Source organism: Ahaetulla prasina, chromosome 7 (assembly GCF_028640845.1).
Source record: "Ahaetulla prasina isolate Xishuangbanna chromosome 7, ASM2864084v1, whole genome shotgun sequence".
Lineage (NCBI taxonomy): Eukaryota > Metazoa > Chordata > Lepidosauria > Squamata > Colubridae > Ahaetulla > Ahaetulla prasina.
The window spans coordinates 10038372-10064263 of record NC_080545.1 but is presented as its reverse complement, the minus strand read 5'-3'; the positions used below and the strand labels follow the sequence as shown (position 1 = coordinate 10064263).

Genomic DNA, 25892 nt, shown 5'->3' with positions numbered 1-25892 from the left:
AGTCCCAAGTAGATGAATAAATGTGTTTTAAGCTCATGACGGAAGGTCTGGGGTCCGGAAGTTGACGAAGTCCTGGGGAGTTCGTTCCAGAGGGTGGGAGCCCCACAGAGAAGGCCCTTCCTGGGTGTCGCCAGACGACACTGCCTAGCTGACGGCACCCTGAGGAGTCCCTCTGTGAGAGCGCACGGTCGGTGAGAGGTATTCGGTAGCAGTAGGCGGTCCCGTAAGTAACCCGGCCCTATGCCATGGAGCGCTTTAAAGATGGTTACAAAACCTTGAAGCGCACCCGGAAGGCCACAGGTAGCCAGTGCAGTCTGCGAGGATAGGTGTCACACGGAGCCACGAGGGCTCCTCTATCACCCGCAGCCGCATTCTGAACTAACTGAAGCCTCCGGATGCCCTTCAAGGGAGCCCCATGTAGAGAGCATTGCAGTAATCCAGACGAGACGTCATGAGGCATGAGTGACCGTGCATAGGGCATCCCGGTTCAGAAAGGGGCGAACTGGCGCACCAGGCGAACCTGGTAGAAAGCTCTCCTGAGACGGCCACAAATGATCTTCAAAAGACAGCCGTTCATCCAGGAGGACGCCAAGCACTTCTCCATCGGGGCCAATGACTCGCCCCCAACAGTCAGCCGTGGACTCAGCTGACTATACCGGGATGCCGGCATCCACAGCCACTCTGTCTTGGAGGGATTGAGCTTGAGCCTGTTTCTCCCCATCCAGACCCGTACGGCTTCCAAACACCGGGACAGCACTTCGATAGTTGAGCGGTTCAAATCCCTAGTGCCGCGTAATGGGGTGAGCTCCCGTTACTTGTCCCAGCTTCTGCCAACCTAGCAGTTCGAAAGCACGTAAAAAATGCAAGTAGAAAAATAGGGACGACCTTTGGTGGGAAGGTCGCAGCGTTCTGTGCGCCTTCAGCGTTGAGTCATGCCGGCTACATGACCACAGAGACGTCTTCGGACAGCGCTGGCTCTACGGCTTTGAAACGGAGATGAGCACCGCCCCCTAGAGTCGGGAACGACTAGCACGTATGTGCAAGGGGAACCTTTACCTTTACCTTTTTAACTAATAGAAACAGAGGTTCGAAATTAAAAAGATTAAAAAGATAAATTAAAAAAATCTTTTGTGTTGAACATTTTGCAAGATGGATAAACTAATTGTACTATTACTTTGCTATTAATGTTAACATGTTTATTATGATTATTACTTTGATTATTCTTGTACTTTTACTTAAAATTGTGCCCAGACAACACACTTGTTCTGATAGAGATGGAACTTTTTAGGTTTTTTTTTAAAAATGCATCAATAAAACATATATTTTTTTAAAAAAAACGAAATTTTGGGCTCAATTGTGGTTATACGCTGAGGATTACCTGTATATATGTTTTCTTTCTAGGAAGTTTATGTTTGTGTTATAGTTTGGCTAATATGAATTCCGAAGAAGTGTCTTATACGGTAGCTTTTCTACATAAAGGTAAGTTTATGCTGCCTTTTACAAAATTATCCCGATGTTATACTGATCATTGATTAATGAAGAGGCAGTTTAATTTAACTTATTTGTACCCTGTGACTATCATTAAGTGTTGTACCTTAGAATTCTTGATGAATGTATCTTTTCTTTTATGTATACTGAGAGCATATGCACCAAAGACAAATTCCTTGTGTGTCCAATCACATTTGGCCAATAAAGAATTCTGTTCTGTTCTATTCTATTCTATTCTATTCTATTCTATTCTATTCTATTCTATTCTATTGGTTAAGGCACCAGGTTAGAAAGCAGGAGATGCTGAGTTCAAGTCCTGCCTCAGCCATGAAAGCCAGTTGGGTGACCTTGGGCCAGTCATTCTTTCTCACCTCAACCTACCTAACAGGGTTGTTTTTGTGGGGAAAATAGGGAGAGGAAGTTGTGTTGGATATGTTTGCCATCCTGAGTTATTTGTAAAATAATAATAATAATAATAATAATAATGAAGGCAGGATACCAATATATAAATAAATGTTCAGTGAAAATTGTTTACTGGTAAATCTGCAGCACTAAGACATTTTGCCCAGACTTCTAAGAATGCATTTCTAAAGTCCACACATTTCAATATCTGTTTAAAGAAACGGGTACATTGGTGACAGTAAGAGAGTTGGGAGGGACCTTTGAGGTCATCCAGTCCAACCCCCTGCTCACGCAGGAGGCCTGTAGTAAGGATTCGAACCGCCAAACTGCCAACCTTTCTGATCAGTCAGCTCAGCATCTTAGCCACTGAGCCAACACTATTCCCCAAAACTATCTTCTAGTTGAATTCCATTTCCTAATTGAATTTCTATTCTACTCTCTATTTAAAAAAAACGCGCCACCGGAACACCAGGCCTAACTGTGAAATGTTATTTCTATCCTTTTGTTATTTAATGCACTCGCCCTACATCTTTCTGGGCAGAAGAACAGCAAAATTAGCGCTTCATTTTAAGTTGATGCTGCGCTTTGAGATGGAAACCCAACCTAGATCACTTGGTTTACATTCCCGTTTTAATTCCTATCACTTTCAAGAATTATATTTTACCTGCACCTTTGCGTCTTCCTCTTTTCAGGTTATAGTAAAACCTATACCGCCGCTTTGGAAGAAACGAATTCTCTGCAAATAAAGGAGCTGGTTTTTTTGGATCTTGGTAAATTAATAATTTTATATCCCACGCCCCTGGTTCCTCCTCCTTTTCTGCTTCTCTGAATGAGACACGCTTACGATCTAAGGTGCACTTGGGAGAGATTCCCATTGAAAAGCTAAATCATACGTGTTTTGTTTTGTCTTTGTGCTCTGCCATGCTTGCTTCCTGATCCCCATAAATCTGGTTTGCCAAATAAGGAATTGTTTCTAACTTGGCTTCCTTCTGCTTGGCAGAACAAAGCATTTTAATAGCCTATAGTCATAAGACTTGGCATTCTTCTGAGGGGAAACATTTGAATTCCTCAGCTGCTTTATACTTCCTGCGAAACACCCCCACAACATTGGAATTGTTTTTTTAAAAAAAGGGGGGGGAGCTAAATTGTGGATTGCTTGCTCAACGAAATATAATTACAGGTAGTCCTCGACTTACGACTACAATTTGAGCCCCAGTTTTTTGTTGCTAAGTGAGACAGTGGTTAAGTGAGTTTTGCCCCGTTTTACGACCTTTCTTGCCACAGGTATGAAGTGAATCCCTGCAGTTGTTAAAATTAGCAACATGGCTATTGAGTGAATCTGACTTCCCCATTGACTTTGCTTATCAGACGGTCGCAAAAAGGGGATCAGATGATTTCGGGACATTGCAACCGTCATAAATATGAGTCAGTTGCCAGTTTTGATCACGTGACCCTGAGAGATGCTTCAATGGTTGTAAGTATAAAAACAGAGTCATAACCAGTGGTGGGTTGCTACCGGTTCGCCCCGGATCAGGCGAACCGGTAGTGAGAGGCTCCGCGGGAGGTTCCGCCCACCCCACCCGGATGACTCTGCGCATGTGCAGAAGCATCATGCGTGTGCGCAGAAGCATCACATGCGTGCGCAGAAGCATCACGCACATGCACGCGCCCCCTAGTGAACCAGTAGCAAACAAAATTGAAACCCTCTACTGGTCATAACTTCACTATTTTCAGTCCTGTACTAACTTCAAACGGTCATTAAGTGAAGTCGAGGACTACCTGTATTCTAGATTTAATGAGATTGCCCAGTCTAATACTGCAGTGTTAGATAATACACCTAGTGTGCATGCACAGTTCAATTCTGCCTTATTTTGATTTATTATGTTAAAAAAACCAAACCCACAACCTTCATCCCAAAACAGACTCTTATGTGGCTGTGTATTTACCTGGACAATTCCTGCATCTCGTGGACAGCCAGCATCCTGACCTGATCTGCCACAGTTCCTTTCTATCAGGTATTTTTATTTTAAAGAGAAATGTTTCCAGGGGAAAGGAATGCCTGCGTTTCCAACCTAGAACAGGGGGTCGGCAACCTTAAACTCTCAAAGAGACATTGTCTTGTCCCACTCCTCCTCTGACGGCCGGGTCTGGGAAGTCTGTGTCCACGAAGCCTCTGCAGCTTTGCCAAATTCCTGTCAGAGTTCTCAGGGCAGGCAGGAATCCAAGGTGTGACTTTAGCAACCAGATGAGACTTTGCCTGACTCAAGGAATGCCAGAAAGCAGATCCTTTATATAGGCCATGGGGTGTGGCTTCATAACTCAGCTCTTATCCAGGCCTGCCCCTCCCTTCCTTTTGCTGACGTCGCCTCTCCATTCTCCGGAAGCGGGGATCTGCCCACGTTTTGTCAGCTCCTGGCAATTCTAGCTCGTGACTGGCTTCTTGCTCACACGCTGTGGGGGGGAGGTTTATTTGATCAGTCTGTCCGGGCATGGTGCCAGGACTGGGGGCTGGAGGCATGCCAGGCCATTCGTCTTGCTCAGTCTGTCTGGGCATGGTGCCAGGACTGGGGGCTGGAGGCATGCCAGGCCATTCTTCTACACTATCAGCCTCTGGCTGAGATAGCAGGAGATGGGAGGGGCCCGGCTGCAGAGAGGGGGGCGGGCGAGGCACAACAGCCATTTGGACCCCTTTCCCACAGAAAAGAAAACAGCGGGAGCCACAAAACCCTTTTGACATCTAAAATGAAGATAACAACTGCATATATCGGGGTTTTTTTTACCTTTATGCTATATATAAAAATATAGTGTGTTGCATTTATGAAATCAATGAACTTCCGCCTCAGTTCTGAAATGGTTTTTTTTTTTCCTCTCATCTCCATCAAGATATTTTTCAGCAAAGGCTGAGTGTTTATTCTTGCAACATTTGACTTTTCGTTGTTTGCCAATTTCTCACCACCTATTAAGCATATTGGTAAACCAATCTCATCAGCAGTGAAAACAGGTGAATCTGCCCACGTACCATTAAACGTTCTATTTTCTTCAGAAACTTTTCTTGGATTTATCCATGGTTGGCCTACCGGGGGTCGAAAAGCTCAATAAATCACATGCCGGCAGGTGTCGCACATTGGCGGTTGTGATCAGGGGTGAAATGCTACCGGTTCGCTCTGGTTCGGGCGAACCGGTAGTGATAACTACCAATTCAGATGAACTGGTAGTTAAAAAAAGCTACCGGTTCCTCCGAACTGGTATTTCCAAAGATCAGCTGTGCCGCACAGTTTAGCTTGTAGGAAATCCTGCTTTCTAGCGAAGTTAAATCACGTGGCACAACTGATCACCCCCCTCGCTGTTATAATTACCTTCCCAAGCCTTTTGTTGTGCACTGCGCATGCGCAATGCAGTACACGTTTGGCACACAACACGTGTTTGGCATGCAGTGTGGATGTGCAGCCAGCGAACCGATAGCAAACCGGTTCAGATTTTGTGAACCGGTTGTGACGCATATTTTGAGTGACAGGGAGCCGCAGCAGACGGATGAAAGAGCCGCATGTGGCTCCAGAGCCACAGGTTGCCAACCCCTGACCTAGAACATAGAATAAATAGTACGATTGGGAAGGGACCTTGGAGATTTCAACGTGTGTCCGCTGTACCCTTTGTAAAGTCCTCCTGTCCAATTTTGCTTTCTTCAGGTGAAGATGCAAAAATGAATCTGCTAAACGCTGACACCATCTTTTCCCCAACCAAATCGAGCGTCTTCGATCGCAGCACCGGAAAAATATTTACCGTGGAAATAAGCCCAAAGGCTTTGCTACAATTTTTGTGGAAGAGCAAGTCGGATAATGACCAGTTGGCAGCCTTGCACTGTCTCCTACTACATGTCGGAAGCACGGAGGAGTTGGAAAACCAGGTGGGTGGCGTCTGCTTATCTTTGTGTATAAAATAGAAAACACTTTGGAGCCACTGTTGTTTTTTTTTAAATCTTGCCAGTTGACACATATTGCAATATATCTCAGTTAAATCGAGACATCAGAAGGTGAGCTCAGCTCTAAGCTGAATAGCAATAGCACTTAGATTTATATACTACTTCACAGTGCTTTATAGCCCTCTCTAAGCCATTTACAGAGCCAGCCTCTTGCCCCCTCAACCATCTGGGTCCTCATTTTACTAATCTCAGAAGAATAGAAGGCTGAGTCAATCTTGAGCTGGTCAGGATCGAACTCCTGGCAGTGGGCAGAGTTAGCCTGCAATACTGCAGTCTAGCCACTGCGCCATCTAGCTCATCTGTGGTAGTTGCTATCATGTGAATGCAGATGATAAAAAGACAAAACCTATTCAAGAATCTAAAGCCATCCCATACATTGTTCGATGCAAATCCTAGCTAATGATAGCTAGAATCCATCGCTTTAGATCAGGGATGGCCAAACTTGGCCCCTTGAAGAACGGTGGACTTCAACTCCCAGAATTCCTCAGCCAGCAACTTGCTCATATTTATAGCTCATGCTGGCTGGAGAATTCTGGGAGCTGAAGTCCACCACTCTTCAAGGGGCCAAGTTTGGACACTCCTGCATTAGATACACAAAGGGCCTTGAAAATTCTTAAAGGAACCACAATCGCGGTTCTCAAAGCTAGGCACGCCAATTGCTACAGATAGTCCTTGAATTATGTCCAATTGCTTAGTGACCATTCGAAGTTACAACAGACTTGAGAGCCTGTTTGGCCTAGTAATTAAGGCACCAGGCTAGAAAGCAGAAGACCATGAGTTCAAGTCCCGCCTTAACCGTGAAAGCTAAGGAGGAATTTTGGCCAGTCTCTCTCTCTCTCTCTCAGCCCAATTTAAGGGGTTGGACTAGAAGCCCTCCAAGGTCCCTTCCCTAACTCTGTTATTATGTATTCTGGATGTATCACCATTTGTAGTATTTCATAATCAATTGACTGCAATGTACAACATTTTTTGCAAAAAAAAAAAAAAGGCATTTACTTCCAGTTTCTGGAAAAAATTTTTTTTTAAAAAAAACCCACTATTGCAGACAATAAATTCCATTAATGACCACGGTGATTCACCTAATGACCGCTGCAAATAAAGTCATAAAATCGGGCACAGGTGATCTATTTAACAACCGACCCGACTTAATGGCTGTAAGTCCAGGCTCAGCGACAGTCCTATGTTAAGGACTAGCCGTCCGTGGTAGTTCTTAAATGAAAACTTTTATTTTTCACTTGATTAGTAGTAGTAGCCGATGTAGCCCTTGTTAAACCGGGATAGCAGTTCAGGGGGAATTCAACTCCCTTCTACGAAGTGTGATGGCGGCTTGTAGATTTCGTTTTCTCTTTTTAACAGATCATCCAGTGGCTTTCCGAGAACGTCTCGAGTTGTTTTGCGTTTGATCCTATACAAGAATTAATCTTTGGTAAGTGTTTTTATGCCTGAGGTCTTCCTACAAGGGGTTAGGAGCAGTGGTGGGTTTCAAATTTTTTTACTACCGGTTCTGTGGGTGTGTCTTGGTGGGCATGGCAAGGCTTGGTGGGTGTGGCTTGGTGGGCGTGGCACGGGAAGGATACTGTAAAATCTCCATTCCCTCCTCACTCTAGGGGAAGGTTACTGCAAAATCCCCATTTCCTCCCAATCAGCTGGGACTCGGGAAGCAGAGAATAATTGATAAAGTAGACCATAACCTACTACTAGATAAAGTAGAAAAATGTGGGTTAGACAGCATCACCACCAGATGGATTCGTAACTGGCTGACCAACCGCACTCAACGTGTAGTCCTCAACGGAACTACATCCACATGGAGGGAAGTATGCAGCGGAGTACCCCAAGGCTCTGTTTTAGGCCCAGTACTCTTCAACATCTTCATCAATGACTTGGACGAGGGGATAGATGGGGAACTCATCAAATTTGCAGATGACACCAAGCTGGTAGGAATAGCCAACACTCCAGAAGATAGGCTCAAGTTACAGAAAGATCTTGACAGACTTGAACATTGGGCACTATCTAACAAAATGAAATTCTTTTTTTTTTTTTTATTGAAAGAGTTTTAAAAAAACAAAAACATTTTTCCCCCTTTTTTCCCCCTCCCTCCCAAAAAAAAACAAAAACACCCCCCTCCCCACCCCCGGCTTCCCGGTCAATCACAAGGTAAAGTTATACATAAACCAAACATAGAATAAAATTTTCCCTTCCAATCCAAATAACCACATCCAAAGCTTTTCGTCTCCCAACCCCCTCCCCATTACATAAAATAACTTTCTAATTATTCAAAGGCAATCTGATATTTCTTAATCTGATATCTGTTTTGTAGATAATCAATCCATTTTTTCCATTCGATTAAATATCTTTCCTGCGTATTGTCTTTTAACACCGCTGAGATTTTAGCCATCTCAGCCAAATTAATAACTTTCAATATCCATTCTTCTATTGTAGGTATCTCTTCTTTCTTCCAGTATTGTCCAATCAACAGTCTTGCTGCTGTTATTAAGTTCAAAATCAATTTAGTCTCAATCCCTGTACAATCCATTATAATTCCCAAAAGGAAAAATTGTGGCAGGAACTTTATCTTCTTCTTCAGTACATTTTGAATAATCCACCAAATTCTTATCCAAAAGACCTTAATTTTCTTGCAGGTCCACCAAATATGAAAATATGTAGCATCATCACAATCACACCTCCAACATTTCGCTTGGATATTAGGATACATACATGATAATTTTTTGGGATCTAAATGCCATCTATAAAACATCTTATAAAAATTTTCCCTTAAATTCTGTGCTTGTGTAAACTTAACATTTCTAACCCAGATTTTCTCCCATGTTTCCAACATTATTGGTTCCTGAATATTCTGTGCCCATTTTATCATACAATCCTTTACCAAATCCTTTTCCGAATCTATTTCAAGCAACACATTATACAATCTCTTTATATGCTCCTGGGTCTGATTTCTAATTTGCTTTATTAAATTTTCCTCCCTTTGCATTATACCAATTTTTTGATCTTCTTTCCATCTAGCACTTATTTGCCCATATTGAAACCAAGTATAATTCCTCCCTTCTTCATTTAATACCTGTAATGATTTTTGTAAAAATAATAGCAAATAGATTAATGTTAGTTTTACAACAAAGAATTCATACTGATCAATCTGGTTTTATAAAAGGGAGGCAGATGAGGAATAATGTTAGACAGATTATTAATATATTGGAATATTTGGAAAAGAAGAATACTTCAATGCACTTATTTTTTGGATGCAGAGAAAGCCTTTGATCGATTGCATTGGGATTTTTTATTTAAATTAATAGAGAAAATGCAATTTGGAGACTGTTTTATTAGAATAATTAAAGCGATTTATGGAGAGCAAACAGCACAGATTATAGTAAATGGTAGTTTGACAGAAGTTATTAAGATTGCGAAAGGAACAAGACAGGGATGTCCCTTATCACCATTATTGTTTGTTTTGACTCTGGAACCATTATTAGATAAAATACGAGAATTAATGAAAATAGAGGAATTAAGATTAGACAATATGAGTACAAAGTTAGAGCTTTTGCAGATGATGTAGTGGTTACGTTAACGAATCCTATAAATTCAAGTAGATTTTGTTGGAAGTAATTGATAAATATGGAAAGGTATCAGGATTTAAAATAAATCAGAATAAAACAAAAGTGATAATTAAAAATATGTCTATACAACAGAAACAAAAACTAGAGGAAATGACAGGATTTGAGGTAGTAAAAAGGTTAAATATTTAGGGTCTATATTAGCTCATCGAACAAGAAACTTTATAAGAATAATTATGACTTGCTATGGCAAAAGTTCAGAATGATATGAGTGGCTGGAAGAAATTGCAGTTATCCCTATTGGGAAGGATTGCTATTAAAATGAATGTGTTACCTAGATTTTTGTTTCTGTTCCAGATGATACCTATAATTAAAAAGGATAAAAATTTGGAAGATTGGCAGAGTTTAATAAATTTATATGGCAGGGTAAAAAGGCGAGGGTTAAAATGAAAATAATACAGGATTCACGGGAAAGAGGTGGTTTAAGAATGCCTAACTTTAAACTATATTATGAAGCAGTAACCCTTTCAGTAATAAGTGACTGGTTTAACTTAACAGAGGAAAGAATTTTGAATATAGAAGGTTATGACTTATTATATGGATGGCATGCGTACTTATTTTATGGAAAAAAAGTGGATAGGGCTTTTAAGAATCATGTGTTGAGGAGTGCTCTTTTGCGGGTCTGGAATAAATATTCCTATAAATTAGATTACAAGATTCCTATATGGGCGAGCCCTAGACATGCAATAGAGAATATAAATATAGAACAGAAACAGGAAATGATTACATATAAAGAACTTTTGTATGCTGAAGGAGGTAGATTGCAACTAACAAAATGAAATTCAACAGTGAAAAAAGTAAGGTTCTACATTTAGACAAAAAAAACCAAAATGCACAGGTACCATATATGGCTCAATAGTATTACCTGTGAGAGGGATATTGGAGTCCTAGTGGATAACCATTTAGATATGAGCCAGCAGTGTGCAGCAGCTGCTAAAAAAGCCAACACAGTTCTGGGCTGCATAAACAGAGGAATAGAATCAAGATCACGTGAAGTGTTAGTGCCACTTTATAATGCCTTGGTAAGGCCACACTTGGAATATTGCATCCAGGAGACGACTTCCGGTATCCAGCGGCAACGGACGTCTGGAAGGTTTCTCCTGCCTCCAGCGCCCGAATCCGGCCGCCGCCGAGGCCCTCAGGGGCCAGGTGTTCCGAAAAGGACACCTGCCGCACGGACGGCTCGCCAGGGGTCTCCCAGCCGACATACAGGACTGTGGGGACCGATGCTGGCGCGTCCTAGGCTCGGCGGGGTTCGGAGGCCACAGGCCGCGGCCATTATTTTGGTCGCCGCTTGCCGCCAGTTCGTGACACCGGGCATTGATTTATAACTGCAGCAGCCTGGTGGTGAACAGGGCACGGAGAAGAATTGAGGAGGAGAAGGAAGGAATATCGGTAAACGTGAGTGGAGTGCTCCGGAGTGCGGGGGTTTTCTCCCCTGCGGTTGGAAGGAGCACGAGTTATTCTGGAGAGAGGAGAACTTAAAATAAGAAGATTACCGGTTTTGTGGAGCTCTGGAGAGAAGAGGTGATGGAGAAATTTAGGAGGGAAGGTTTGAGGCCCCCCCTCCTTCTGGGGAACAGTGGTGGCGCCCAGCTTCCGCCTTCACTATGAGAATTTTGATGACATCACTTCCCTTCGGCTTCCTGGTTGACTAACTGTACTCTGGACTCGTTGCTCCTGTGAGTGCCCCCTGGTGGATCCGGAGGAAATTACAAGGATACTGTGCCTGCCTGAGGATTTTGTATTTTTTTCCTTAATGGCAAAAGGTCAGAGACCAACTGCTGGAGAGATGGAGAGAATTTTGGAAAAGTTATCTAATATGGACAAGAAATTGATGAAATAAGAGCAGAAATTGTGACTATCCAAAAGGATTTAAAGGATACTCAACAAGTTTCAGCAGAAAACAAGCAGAAAGTGGAAGGTTTGGAGGGTGAGATGCGGGCAGTGCAGAAAAGAGAGGAGACGACAGGCAATGCTGTGCTTGGACTACAGATGGATAAAATGTCTTATTTCCTTAGGTTTCAAAATTTGGAAGAAGTGGACCAAGAAGACTTGAGAGATGTTGTGACTAAATTGTTGGGAGAATTTCTTGGGAGAGGTGTTGATTTCATGAATTGGGATGTGGATCGAGTTTATAGAGTTAATTCGCAATATGCACGCACGCATGCAGTTCCCAGAGAGGTTCATGTCAAATTTGTGAGAAGAGAGACGAGAGATGAAATTCTTAGAAAACATAGGAGTGGGGCACTGATTTACAGGGGCAGGAGATAGCCATTCTGAGGCAGATTCCCAGACAGGTACGTGAAAAAAGAAAGAAATATTATTTTTTGTCAAGCAAATTGTACCAGAAGGGAGTGGGCTTCAGATGGCTGATGCCAGAGGGATTGATGATTTTCCGGGAGGGCATTACGAAAAAAATCAGTACAATTGTGGAGGCTACGGCCTATGTGGAGGAACACAAAGCCTTCCTGGAATCAGATGACCCAGGAATTGAAGAAGGGGAGGTTATAGATCATGGGGCTGAAGCGGCTGCCGCTGTTGCGGCCCTGGAGTTGGGTCAGGCTGAACCCAGAGTTCTGAGATCCAAAACTAGGAAGTGATAAAGATATTTGGGATTGTGTTGGTTTTCCTTATTCTCTTTTGTACGATATTCTGTTTATTCTTGACTCTTCTTTATTACGTATTTAAAATTTGCAAACTTAGCTACTTCGTGTCACCTGCTTGCCTTATGGCTGTTGTATGTGTTAAAAAATTTGAGTAAAATTCTTATTTTAGATAAGAAAAATGAAAATTTACCATACCTGATATGTATTTGTATAAACCTTTTTTGACTAATAAAAACTTTTTGAATAATAAAAAAAAAAAAGGAATATTGCATCCAGTTTTGGTCGCCACGATGTAAAAAAGATGTTGAAACTCTAGAAAGAGTGCAGAGAAGAGCAACAAAGATGATTAGGGGACTGGAGGCTAAAACATGAAGAAGGGTTGCAGGAACTGGGTATGTCTAGTTTAATAAAAAGAAGGACTAGGGGAGACATGATAGCAGTGTTCCAATATCTCTGGGGTTGCCACAAAGAAGAGGGAGTCGGGCTGTTCTCCAAAGCACCTGAGGGTAGAACAAAAAGCAATGGGTGGAAACTGATCAAGGAAAGAAGCAACTTGGAACTAAAGAGAAATTTCCTGACAGTTAGAACAATTAATCAGTGGAACGACTTGCCTCCAGAAGTTGTGAATGCTCCAACACTGGAAATTTTTAAGAAAATGTTGGATAACCATCTGACTGAGATGGTGTAGGGTTTCCTGCCCGGGCAGGGGGTTGGACTAGAAGGCCTCCAAGGTCCCTTCCAACTCTGTTGTTATATTATATTATATATTATATTAATAGATGGAGGTGGGGCCAGTCAGAAGTGGTATTTACCGGTTCTCTGAACTACTCAAAGTTTCTGCTACCGGTTCTCCAGAACGGGTCAGAACCGGCTGAAACCCACCTCTGGTTAGGAGTATCCATCCTTCCGAATGTATTTTCAGAGTATGTAGCAGTTTCACAAAAAGTTAATAGAGAGGTATATTAAGATGGAGCCGCAATATAAATATAAATATAAATATATATGTGTGTGTGTGTGTTTTCTGAGGTTTGATATGTGCACACACACACACACACATACATACACACACATATATATACATACACAAGCAGTCCTGGATGTACAACTGTTCGTTTAGTGACTGTTCTAAATTACGACGGCACTGAAAAATGTGACTTAGGACCGTTTTTCACACTTTGCAGCATCCCCCCCCCCCACCGCCCCAAATTCAGATGCTTGGCAACTGGTTCATAGTTATGACCGTTGCAGGGTCACGTGATCCCCTTTTGCAACCTTCTGACAAGCAAAGTCCATGGGAAAGCCAGATTCACTTAACAAGTGGGTTACTAACTTTTCAACTGCAGTGATTCACTTAACAACCATGGCAAGAAAGGTCGTAAAATGGTGTAAAACCCTCTTAGCAAATGTCTTACTTAGCAACACATTTTGGGCTCAGTTGTGGTCATGAGGACCCTCTGTATTTAGGCTCAGTAACCTCTCTTATTATAACACTGAAATCCTAAAACCTATTTAAGGTAAAGGTAAAGGCTCCCCTCGCACATACGGGCTAGTCGTTCCCGACTCTAGGGGGCGGTGCTCATCTCCGTTTCAAAGCAGAAGAGCCAGCGCTGTCCAAAGACATCTCTGTGGTCATGTGGCCGGCATGACCAAAGGCCAAAGGCGCACGGAACGCTGTTCCCTTCCCACCAAAGGTGGTTCCTATTTATCTACTTGCATTTTTTACATGCTTTCAAACTGCTAGGTTGGCAGAAGCTGGGACAAGTAACGGGAGCTCACCCCGTTACGCAGCGCTAGGGATTTGAACCGCTGAGCTGCCGACCTTTCAATCAACAAGCTCAGCGTTTTAACCACAGAGCCACCGCGTCCTGGATAAATCCTATTTAGTGATGGCAAACTCCATTGAATTCAGTGGAACTCCCTTGCAAATAGAGCTATGTCCAGTGTATTGCTAATTTTCACAGAGACGTGCAGTATTTTACTTGATGCAGTCAAGAGCCTATTTTTGTCTCGATGTTCTCAGCTTCTTTGCACTGGAAAGTATGTCTGGAATCCAGCCACCTGGATAAACTTCTACCGTACACGTCACTGCTGAACTGGAAGAAGGTAAGAGATGTTTTAACGATCTATCCTGAATTGAGGGAGGTCTTTCTATCATTAAATTCAGAGACAAATCTGGGTTCCTCCTGGAATTAAGGAGAAACTTCCTGGCCGAACAATTAATCCATGGAATGGAAGAACTCGCCTGCAGAAATGGCGGGAGAAATCCATCATCGGAGGATTTTAAGAAGAGATTGGACAACCATTTGTCCAGGATGGATTCAGCCGGTTCAGACCGATTTGGGCGAACCGGATGTTAATTTTAATCTGGTTCACCGAACTGGTAGTTGCAAGGTCTGGCTGACCACTCTGGGAGGGTGAAAAATGGACCTACCAAAAGTCCAGAAACAGGCCCATTTCCAGTTCCGGAGCCTGGGGGAAGCCATTTTTGCCCTCCCGGAGGCTCAAAGAAAGCCTCCAGGGCCTGGGGAGGGCGAAAAATAGGCCTACCAGAAGTACCGAAAGTCTGAAAATGGGCTTGTTTCCAGCCTCCAGAGGGCCTCTGGAGCCCGGGGGAGGCCATTTTTGCCCCCCACAGAGGCTCGAGAAAACCTGTGGAGCCTGTGGAGGACGAAAACACCTCCCCCCATGGTGCAGGAGGCCGAGTAGGCCACGCCCACCATGGCCACACCCACTCAGCAACTGGGCAGAGAACCGGTTGCCAAAATTTCTGAATCTCACCCCTGAATAAGGTCTCCTGCAGGTTGGACTAGAAGATCTCCGTGGTCCCTTTCTGCCCTTAGAATTCTGTGATTCCAATAATCGCAGAATTTAAGAATGAGCCAACAAGAAGAAGAACATAAGAATGACATAAGAATGACTCAAGGAAGAATGGCTTATAAGAACGAGCCAACAAGACGTTCTCCTTGCTCATCATGAATCGTCACCGTATGAACTTTTATGGTCTTAATCATGGTACGATATCCTGATCTGTAAAAAAAAAAAATGTGGGGGGGACAATTAAAATATTTTCATTGATTTTTTTACAAAACATGCTTCTCTAAAATGGAGGTTTAGAAGGTGAGGTCATTCTCTCTTTGCAAGCCAGAGGTTCTTCAGCTTAATTAGACCATTCTGTTCCATTGATGTATTTTGTCTGAAAAGTTAACGCTTGTTATTCCCACATTTGTAGGATATTCCTGGAATCCTGTGTAAAATGTACATTATCTCGTTACCCTCTTTAAAGGTAAGTCTGCATAATAAAAATATAGTAACAATATAGCTACACCTGGTTATCACCTTTAAAGCGCTCCATGGCATGGGACCGGGATACTTACGGGACCGCCTGCTGCCGCCAGTTACCTCCCATCGTCAGGTGCGTCCAGTCCGCTCTCACAGGGAGGGCCTCCTTAAGGTGCCGTCGGCCAACCAATGTCGGCTGGCGGCCCCCAGGGGAAGAGCGTTCTCTGTGGGGGCTCCGGCCTTGTGGAACAATTTGCCGGTGGGACTCTGTCTTCTCCCTGATCTACGGACCTTTAAGCGCGAGCTCAAGACCTTCTTTTTTCACCAAGCGGGGCTGGCCTGATTGATTTTAATACTGTGGGTTTTTAGTGGGCTTTTAAATAAGAGTTTTATTCTATTTTTGTAAATTTTCTTAATTAATATTTTAACCTACAGCGATCGAATTAGATTTTTAAACTGGATATTGTATTTTAAATTTTTGGATTATTGGTGTTTTATCTGCTGTACACCGCCCTGAGTCTTCGGAGAAGGGCAGTATAAAAATTTGAAAAATAAATAAATAAAATACCATAATATGGATATACATATACATAATATATTATGTATGGGCTCCAAGATCACCGCAGATGGGGACTGCAGCCAAGAAATTAAAAGACGCTTGCTCCTGGGGAGGAAAGCTAAGGCAAATCTAGACAGCGTACTAGAATAGAATAGAATAGAATAGAATTTTTATTGGCCAAGTGTGATTGGACACACAAGGAATTCGTCTTGGTGCATATGCTCTCAGTGTACATAAAAGAAAAGATACGTTCATCAAGGTACAACATTTACAACACAAATGATGGTCAATATATCAATATAAATCATAAGGATAGCCAGCAACAAAGTTACAGTCATACAGTCATAAGTGGAAAGAGATTGGTGATGGGAACGATGAGAAGATTAATAGTAGTGCAGATTTAGTAAATAGTTTGACAGTGTTGGGGAAATTATTTGTTTAGCAGAATGATGGCCTTCGGGGAAAAAACTGTTCTTGTGTCTAGTTGTTCTGGTGTGCAGTGCTCTGTAGCGTCGTTTTGACGGTAGGAGACATCACCCTGCCAACAAAAGTGCGTATAGTCAAGGCTCTGGTTTTCTCAGTTGCAATGGATGGCTGTGAAAGTTGGACCATAAGGAAGGCTGAGCACTAAAGAATGGAAGCCTTTGAGCTCTGGTGCTGGAGAAGACTCAAGGGAGTCCCTTGGACTGCAAGGTGATCAAACAAGTCAGTCCTAGAGGAGATCAACCCTGACTGCTCTTTAGAAGGCCAGGTCCTGAAGATGAAACTCAAATCCTTTGGCCACCTAATGAGAAGGAAGGACTCCCTGGAGAAGAGCCTAATGCTGGGAACGATGGAGGGCAAAAGAAGAAGGGGACGGCAGAGAAGGAGGTGGCTGGATGGAGTCACTGAAGCAGTCGGCGTGAGCTTCAGTGGACTCCAGAGGATGGTAGAGGACAGGAAGGCCTGGAGGAACGTTGTCCATGGGGTCGCGATGGATCGGACATGACTTTGCAACTAACAACAACAACAACAATAATAATACAGTTGATATAGTTTATAATATGTGTTTGTGTGTGTGTGTATCAGAGGTGGTATTCAACCAGTTTGGACCAGTTCAGGCAAATTGATAGTGGAGATTGCTACCAAATCCCTGCCCATCCGGCTCTAAGCTGCCCTATTTAAGCATGTTTTCAAGGCTGGGTGAGCATGCAAAGAAAACGACCCCAGTATATATAACAAGTATGTTATACAGTATATTAACAACTGATGTTATAAGCATACCTTATTGTTATAGTATATAATATAATATGTCATGTATATATATATAAAACATCTAAATGTTTTATTTTGAAGAAGAATAGAATTTTTTATTGGCCAAGTGTGATTGGACACACAAGGAATTTGTCTTGGTGCATATGCTCTCAGTGTACATAAAAGAAAAGATACGTTCTCAAGGTACAACATTTACAACACAATTGATGGTCAATATATCAATATAAATCATAAGGATTGCCAGCAACAAGTTATAGTCATACAGTCATAAGTGGAAAGAGATTGGTGATGGGAACTATGAGAAGATTAATAGTAGTGCAGATTCAGTAAATAGTCTGACAGTGTTGAGGGAATTATTTGTTTAGCAGAGTGATGGCCTTCGGGGAAAAAACTGTTCTTGTGTCTAGTTGTTCTGGTGTGCAGTGCTCTGTAGCGTCGTTTTGAGGGTAGGAGACATCACCCTGCCAACAAAAGTGCGTATAGTCAAGGCTCTGATTTTCCCAGTTGCAATGGATGGCTGTGAAAGTTGGACCATAAGGAAGGCTGAACGCCCAAGAATTGAGGCCTTTGAACTCTGATGCTGGAGAAGATTCCTGCGAGTCCCTCGGACTGCAAGGCGATCAAACAAGTCAGTCCTAGAGGAGATCAACCCTGACTGCTCTTTAGAAGGCCAGATCCTGAAGATGAAACTCAAATCCTTTGGCCACCTAATGAAAAGGAAGGACTCCCTGGAGAAGAGCCTAATGCTGGGAACGATGGAGGGCAAAAGAAGAAGGGGACGGCAGAGAACGAGGTGGCTGGATGGAGTCACTGAAGCAGTCGGCATGAGCTTAAATGGACTCCAGAGGATGGTAGAGGACAGGAAGGGCTGGAGGAACGTTGTCCATGGGGTCGCGATGGGTCGGACATGACTTTGCAACTAACAACAACAACAATAATACAGTTGATATAGTTTATAATATGTGTGTGTGTGTGTGTGTGTGTGTGTGTGTGTGTGTGTGTGTATCAGAGGTGGTATTCAACCAGTTTGGACCAGTTCAGGCAAATTGGTAGTGGAGATTGCTACCAAATCCCTGCCCATCCGGCTCTTAGTTGCCCTATTTAAGCATGTTTTCAAGGCTGGGTGAGCGTGCAAAGAAAACGACCCCAGTATATATAACAAGTATGTTATACAGTATATTAACAACTGATGTTATAAGCATACCTTATTGTTATAGTATATAATATAATATGTCATATATATATATATATAAAACATCTAAATGTTTTATTTATATATAACATATTATATACTATAACAATAAGGTATGCTTTTAATTTTCACTGGGTTTCAGTGAGTGCAACTCCTGCAATAAATTCCCCATCGTGGAATAGGGTTAAGAAGAGATTTCCTTGGACCGTTTTCCATTATGATGACAAAGCTGATGTTTTTGATTCGGCCCTGATTCTTAATATGTCTGTCGGTTATAATTCTCTACTTAAAACTACAATCGAACCCACAATTTCCGTTTCTGAGCAAGACATTTGTTCAGTGACTTGCACTCCATTTTATGGCACCTTTTTTTGCCGTGGTTGTTAAGCGAATCACTGCGGTTGTTAAGTGAATTGTGCGGTTGTTAAGTGAATCTGGCTTCTTTCTCCCTCTCAGAAGACAGCTGGCAAGGTTACATGCGACCCCCAGGAAAACTGTCACAAATACAGGCGAGTTACCAAGCTCCCAAATTCTGATCACGCGAGCATAGGGATGCTACAACAGTCCTACCGTGTTTCCCCGAAAATAAGACCCTGTCTTATATATATATATATATATATATATATATATATATATATATATATATATATATATATATATATATATATATATATATATATATATATATATATATATATATATATATATATATATATATATTTTCTGAGGTTTCACTGTGTTTGAGATATATCTTTGCGGGTTTTTATCATTCTAGCATCAGTTTTCTTCCTAACTGCTGCAGTTAAAAGGAAGAAACAGCTGCGATCACACATTGCTAGAAGCTGCTGAAGCCTGAAGATGACGAATGAGACTTCGTCGCCAAGACACTTCCATTACATATATATATATATATATATATATATATAATATATATATATATATATATATATTTAATTTGCATTTATATCCCGCCCTTCTCAGAAGACTCAGGGCGGCTTACACTGTGTCAAGCAATAGTCTTCATCCATTTGTATATTATATACAAAGTCAACTTATTGCCCCCAACAATCTGGGTCCTCATTTTACCTACCTTATAAAGGATGGAAGGCTGAGTCAACCTTGGGCCTGGTGGGACTTGAACCTGCAGTAATTGCAAGCAGCTGCTGTTAATAACAGACTGTCTTACCAGTCTGAGCCACCAGAAGCCCTTTTGAACCCTGAAATAAGCGCTTGGCCTTATTGCCCTGCACTCAAAAGCCTGATTGGGCTTATTATCAGGGGGTGTCTTATTTTGTGGGAAAACAGGGTAATACGTGTGAAAACCACTCATAAGTCATTTTTTTTCAGTGGCATCGTAATTTTGAACGGTCACTAAACGAATGGAGTCCAGGATTACTTGTATTCTTTAGAATCACTTGGCTAGTTCAGATATAACATCCCAACTATGTTTCAGAAATCTGGTTTCCATCTTCCCCGCATCCCACAAGCAATTTCAATCAGAACAGAGCTGGAAGGGACCTTGGAGGTTTCTAGTCCAACCCCCTGTTCAAGCAGGAGTCCCTATACCAACGATGGCGAACCTTTTCGGCATCGAGTGCCCGAACCGGAATGTGTGTGCATGTGCGTGTGCCGGAGCACCGAAAACCCGAAGACCGGCTGGCCGATGGGCATGCATATGCCAGCCAGCTGGTTTTTGGGTTTCCAGCACACTCATGCACGCAGGCCAGCTGATCTTCACATATGTCGGAGCACCAGAAACCTGAAAACCAGCTGGCCTGCGCGTGTAGGCCTGGTTTTTTTGGCCATTTTCAGGGCGTTTTTCGGGCTGTTTTCAGGCTGTTTTTTTGGGCCGTTTTCCAGCATTCAGGCACCCGTGAAAACCAGTGCGCCAGAAATCAGAAGAGCAGCTGGCGATGGCGTGCGTGCGCACAGAGAGGGCTCTGCATGCCACCTCTGGCACACATGCCATTGGTTCGCCATACAGTTTCAGACAAGTGGCCGTCCAGTCTCTTCTTAGAAACTTCCAGTGATGGAGCATCCACAACTTCTGAAGGCCAAGCTATTCCACTGGTTAATTGTTCTCGCTATTAGGAAGTTTCTCCTTAATTCCAGGTTGCTTCTCTCTTTGATCAGTTTCCATCCAGTGTTTCTTGTCCTTCCCTCTGGTGCTTTGGAGAATAATTTGACCCCCTCTTTTTTGTGGCAGCCCCTCAAATGCTGGAGCCCTGCTATCATCTCACCCCTAGTCCTTCTTTTCTTTAGACTAGCCAGACCCAATTCCTGCAACTGTTCCTCATGTGTTTTAATACCGTGTTTCTCCGAAAATAAGGCCCTGTCTTATATTTTTTTGAACCCCGAAATAAGTGCTTGGCCTTATTTTCATGGAGGTCTTATTACTTTGGGGGCGCGTGGGGCAAGATGGGGCTCCTGTTGCCATCTTAGCTGATTTCCAGCTCTGTCTCCCTAACCCTAACCAGACGAAATGGCGGGGCCTGGCTGCGCATGCATTTAAATATTTTTGGGGAGGGTTTATTTATTTATTTTTTAATTTGCATTTATATCCCGCCCTTCTCCGAAGACTCAGGGCGGCTTACACTATGTTAGCAATAGTCTTCATCCATTTGTATATTATATACAAAGTCAATTTATTGCCCCCAACAATCTGGGTCCTCATTTTACCTACCTTATAAAGGATGGAAGGCTGAGTCAACCTTGGGCCTGGTGGGACTTGAACCTGCAGTAATTGCAAGCAGCTGTGTTAATAACAGACTGTCTTAGCAGTCTGAGCCACCGCATGCACTCAAAACCCAGTTGGGTTTATTATCAGGGGATGTCTTATTTTAGGGGAAACAGGGTAATCTCCAATCCTTATCCACTACCTGGTTCCAGACCCAGAATTGAAAATGGCTTTAAACCAGTTCAAATATGAACAGTTTGCAGTTGGCGTTTTTTAAGTTACCAGCTGAGGTCACTCCTGTTCTATATTCTTTCTAAGCTTTCTAAGCTTTCTATCAAAAGAGGAGCATTTGTTGCAAAGGAGTAACGGCGCCCTCTTCTATAACTAGCATCATGACATCACACATTTACACATGGGGACAATCTTAGCTACATTCAACAAAGCAGTTCCAATTAATGTAGGAGGACAGATTAGTTTGGAACAGTTTACTGATGATTTCTGAGCAGGAATTTGTCATAGAATGAATACTGGCGCCCTTTTCTTATGTAAAAGCACTGCCACGGCCAGTAGTTTTTGCAACTGGTTTGTTTGCAATTGTTGCTGGATGATCACATTTGTAAGGAATTGAGCATCCTAGGTTTCCTATCACTGTAGTAGAACTAGGAAGGTCGTGCTGCGCAGGGAACTGGATCTTAACTGGATCCAGTTTCCTGCGCTATTAACTGGATCCAGTTTCCTGCGTTATTTTAACTGGATATTAAAATAAAAGGCTCGCGTAGTTGCAGCTGCCGGCTATCTAAGGGTGTGGTTAAAAACTTGTCATTTAAAAAGGGCAAAGTTAATTTCACTATGCAGTAAAATGGAATGGTTAGATCATGGGTGTCAAACTCGCCATGTCAGGTCGCTGTCACATGACGCATCTGGCCTGTGGGCCGCCAGTTTGACACCCCTGGGAGAGGTGATGCGTCCTGTAGGTTGTGAGAGAAGCAGTGGCTGAACCTGGAAGGTGGAGTCAAGAGCGAGATCAGTCTAGAATCCCTGCATAGCCACAAGTCGTCCAACTCACCCTTGAATGTTATAGAACAGTGGTAGTCAACCTGGTCCCTACCACCCACTAGTGGGCGTTCCAGCTTTCATGGTGGGCGGTAGGGGTTTTGTTCCTTTTTTTTTAATTTAATTGACTTTTTAAAAAGTTTTCATAGCATTATTTAAAAACATTTTCATTAGTTTTTCATAAAATTCCCTGTGACAATTTAAATTTCTGAAAATATACTATTTGTATCACCCGCGCGTAAGTTTAGTTCATGTTACGTAAGTGAAACTAAATGGCGCTATAGTGCGACCGCAAACAAAAGAGCCTCGTCCCAGAATAGTTCGCGCATCTCCCCCCACACCACCCAGCTGTAACAGACAAGCAGAGCTGGTAGCCGGCGCCCCCCACTCAAACCCAATCCACAATGCACGAGAGGCATGCACAGACGACGATACTGGGTGCATTACTGTGGAACCGATGGGCGGTTAGAAAATTTTACTACTAACAGAGATACAAAAATGGGCGGTAGGTATAAAAAGGTTGACTACCCCAGTTTTAGATACTTATCTAATTCCTAGCAGGCGCTAGCCATTAGCTGAGAAGATTTCACTCACGCCGATATCCATGTCAAAAATGAGTTAAAGGCAATACAGGTAGTCCTGGAGTTACGACCACAGTTGAGCCCAGATTTTCTGTCGCTGAGTGAGTTTGGCCCCATTTTACGACCTTTCTTGCCACCGTTGTTAAGTGAATCATTGCAGTTGTCAAGTTAGTAACATGGTTGTTTTTTTTTTATTATTTATTTACATTTATATCCCGCCCTTCTCCGAAGACTCAGGGCGCCTTACAGTGTGTAAGGCAATAGTCTCATTCTATTTGTATATTTTACAAAGTCAACTTATTGCCCCCCCCAACAATCTGGGTCCTCATTTTATCTACCTTATAAAGGATGGAAGGCTGAGTCAACCTTGGGCCTGGTGGGACTTGAACCTGCAGTAATTGCAGGCTGCTGTGTTCTAATAACAGGCTTCTAACAGCCTGAGCTATCACGGCCCTTTGTAACGGCCCCACGGTTGTAAAGCGAATCTGGCTTCCCCTTTGACTTTGCTTGTCAGACGGTCGCAAAAGGGGATCACATGACCCTGGGACGCTGCAACCGTCATAAATATGAGTCAGTTGCCAAGGGTCTGAATTTTGATCATGTGACCAGGGGGATGTTGCGACGGTTGTGTGAAAAATGGTCATAAGTCACTTTTTTTTAGTGCTGTTGTAACTTCTAACAAGGGGCGCGGTGGCTCAGTGGCTAAGACGCTGAGCTTGTTGATTGAAAGGTCGGCAGTTCAGCGGTTCGAATCCCTAGTGCTGCGTAACGGGGTGAGCTCCCGTTACTTGTCCCAGCTTCTGCCAACCTAGCAGTTCGAAAGCACATAAAAAATGCAAGTAGAAAAATAGGGACCACCTTTGGTGGGAAGGTAACAGCGTTCCGTGCGCCTTTGCCGTTGAGTCATGCCGGCCCCTTGACCACGGAGACGTCTTTGGACAGCGCTGGCTCTTCGGCTTTGAAACGGAGATGAGCACCGCCTCCTAGAGTCGGGAACGACTAGCACATATGGGTTACCTTTACCTTTAACTTCTAACATTCACTGAACGAATGGTTGTAAGTCAAGGACGACCTGTAGACCGTGTTTAATAATGTTGAAGAGGAAATAACTCTTACCGAAAACCTTCTCTCTCTTTCTTCCCATTTATTTGCTGATTTGAGGTGCGACACTGCAAAGGTTTCTGGGAAAAGTTAAACCTGAACCTGGAATGTGTGAAATATATTGAAACGCCTTTGCATTTCAGCCACAAAGTGCTGCAGAGGGAATGGTATAAACTGCTTTCCGATGAGGTAAGTGGCTTCCTGCTTTTAATTTGTTGAGCGGGTAGATGCTATTCCAGATTCGTTAAGCCAGGTTCCCCGTTTCCCCCGAAAATAAGACCCACAAGGAAAATAATAGCAATAGCCCTTAGACTTATATACCGCTTCACAGTGCTTTACAGCCTTCTCTAAGCGGTTTATAGAGTGAGCCTATTTCCCTCAATGATCTGGGTCCTCATTTTACCCACCTTGGAAGGATGGAAGGCTGACTCAACCTTGAGCCAGTTAGAATCGAACTGCTGGCAGTGGGCAGAATTAGCCTGCAGTACTGCATTCTGACCACTGCGCCACGAGGAACGAGAATAAGAAAGGGAATGGAGGGAGGGAGGAAGAAAGGCAGGAAGGAATAGGAATAGCCCTTAGACTTATATACCGCTTCACAGTGCTTTACAGTCCTCTCTAAGCGGTTTACAGAGTCAGCCTATTGTCCCCAAACAATCTGGGTCCTCATTTTACCGACCTCGGGAAGGATGGAAGGCTGAGTCAACCTTGAGCCTGGTGAGATTTGAACTGCTGAACTGCAGCTGAAGTAGCCTATAGTACTGCACTCTAACCACTGCGCCACCATGGCTCATAAATAAATAAGACTCTAGCATGATTCTTTAGGATGCTCGTAATATAAGCCCTACCCCCCAAAATAAGCTCCAGTTAAGATTGTCAGTCAGATGGATGTGTTTTAGTACCGTATTTCCCCCAAAATAAGACCTATCTGGAAAATAAGCCCTAACGCAGGGGTCTCCAACCTTAGCAACTTTAAGACTTTTGGACTTCAAGTCCCAGAATTCCTCAGCCAGCTTTGCTGGGAGTTCTGGGAGTTGAAGTCCGCCATGCTTAAAGTTGCCAAGGTTGGAGACCCCTGCCCTAACGCACTTTTCGAAACAAAAATTAATATAAGACCCGGTCTTATTTTCAGGGAAACACGGGTATAACGGTTCACACAATGTTCTTGTGGTGGGTTTGAATAAACACAAAATTACCTCAGGTCACTGGGCTGGATCTCTGGAAGACTCTAGTTGTGCCAGTGCGAATCTTGCAATTCACTGCAACGTACGAAGATGGTCAGGAATGAAATTGTAAATTGCAGAAATAACGTTACTTGATCCTTAGGTAAAGAGCAATACAGGTTCTTATCTCCACTCACAGCCCAAAATTTCCATTTGTTAAGTGAGACCTTCGCTCAGTGAACTTCACCCCGTTTTACGACCTTTCCTGCCACCGCTGTTAAGTGAACCACTGCAATTGTATATGTTAGTAGCTCAGTTGTTAAGGGAATCTGGCTTCCCCATTGACTTCGTTTGTCAGAAGGCCGGGCAAAGGTGATCACATGACCCCAGGACGTCGTAAGTACAAGTCCTGTTGCCAAGCGCCTGAATTTTGATCATGTGACCATGGGAATGCTGCAGCGGTCGTAAGGGTGAAACACGGTCACATAAGTCCCTTCTTTTCCGTGCCGTTGCAACTTCGAAGGGTCACTAAACAAATGCGAGTCGAGGGCGACCTGTCTGTGGAGTACAGTTTTTATTAAATAGCGAGTGAATAAATTGACCAATTTCATGACCTTGTCCATAATTTCTTTCAGAAGTCAGCAGCGAGAACATCTTACCTCAAAAGTATATTTGAAAACACGAAAAAGTGAGTCCTTCCTTTTCCTGGCATTCATTATAAGATAAGATATTTGGCATTACAAAATCTAATGGCCTTAAATGGATCGGTTGGCCACAAAACTCCATTATGCAATGACACCCCCAATGCACCACAATATTCTCTGGAAGGGATTCAAAAAAAATTCATTTTTATTTTTTATTTATTTATTTATTTTTGTCACAACAGTATACACAAACATCGTCATAAATAAAAACAACACATCATGAAA

General features: G+C 42.9%; 1 protein-coding gene across 4 annotated transcripts in view; it reads left to right on the top strand.

The window, feature by feature from the left end:
- GSAP (gamma-secretase activating protein) overlaps positions 1-25892 on the top strand; it is a 91661-nt gene that overhangs the window by 26355 nt on the left and 39414 nt on the right. For 3 of the 4 annotated variants that reach the window (XM_058190008.1, XM_058190007.1, XM_058190009.1), the window contains exons 13-21: positions 1402-1479; positions 2583-2660; positions 3813-3905; positions 5577-5794; positions 7226-7295; positions 14125-14207; positions 15334-15387; positions 23861-23989; positions 25599-25651. In XM_058190008.1, the coding sequence (XP_058045991.1) occupies positions 1402-1479; positions 2583-2660; positions 3813-3905; positions 5577-5794; positions 7226-7295; positions 14125-14207; positions 15334-15387; positions 23861-23989; positions 25599-25651 (856 nt within the window). The remainder of the gene's footprint in view (positions 1-1401; positions 1480-2582; positions 2661-3812; positions 3906-5576; positions 5795-7225; positions 7296-14124; positions 14208-15333; positions 15388-23860; positions 23990-25598; positions 25652-25892) is intronic. The other variant, XM_058190011.1, reaches the window with a different exon arrangement.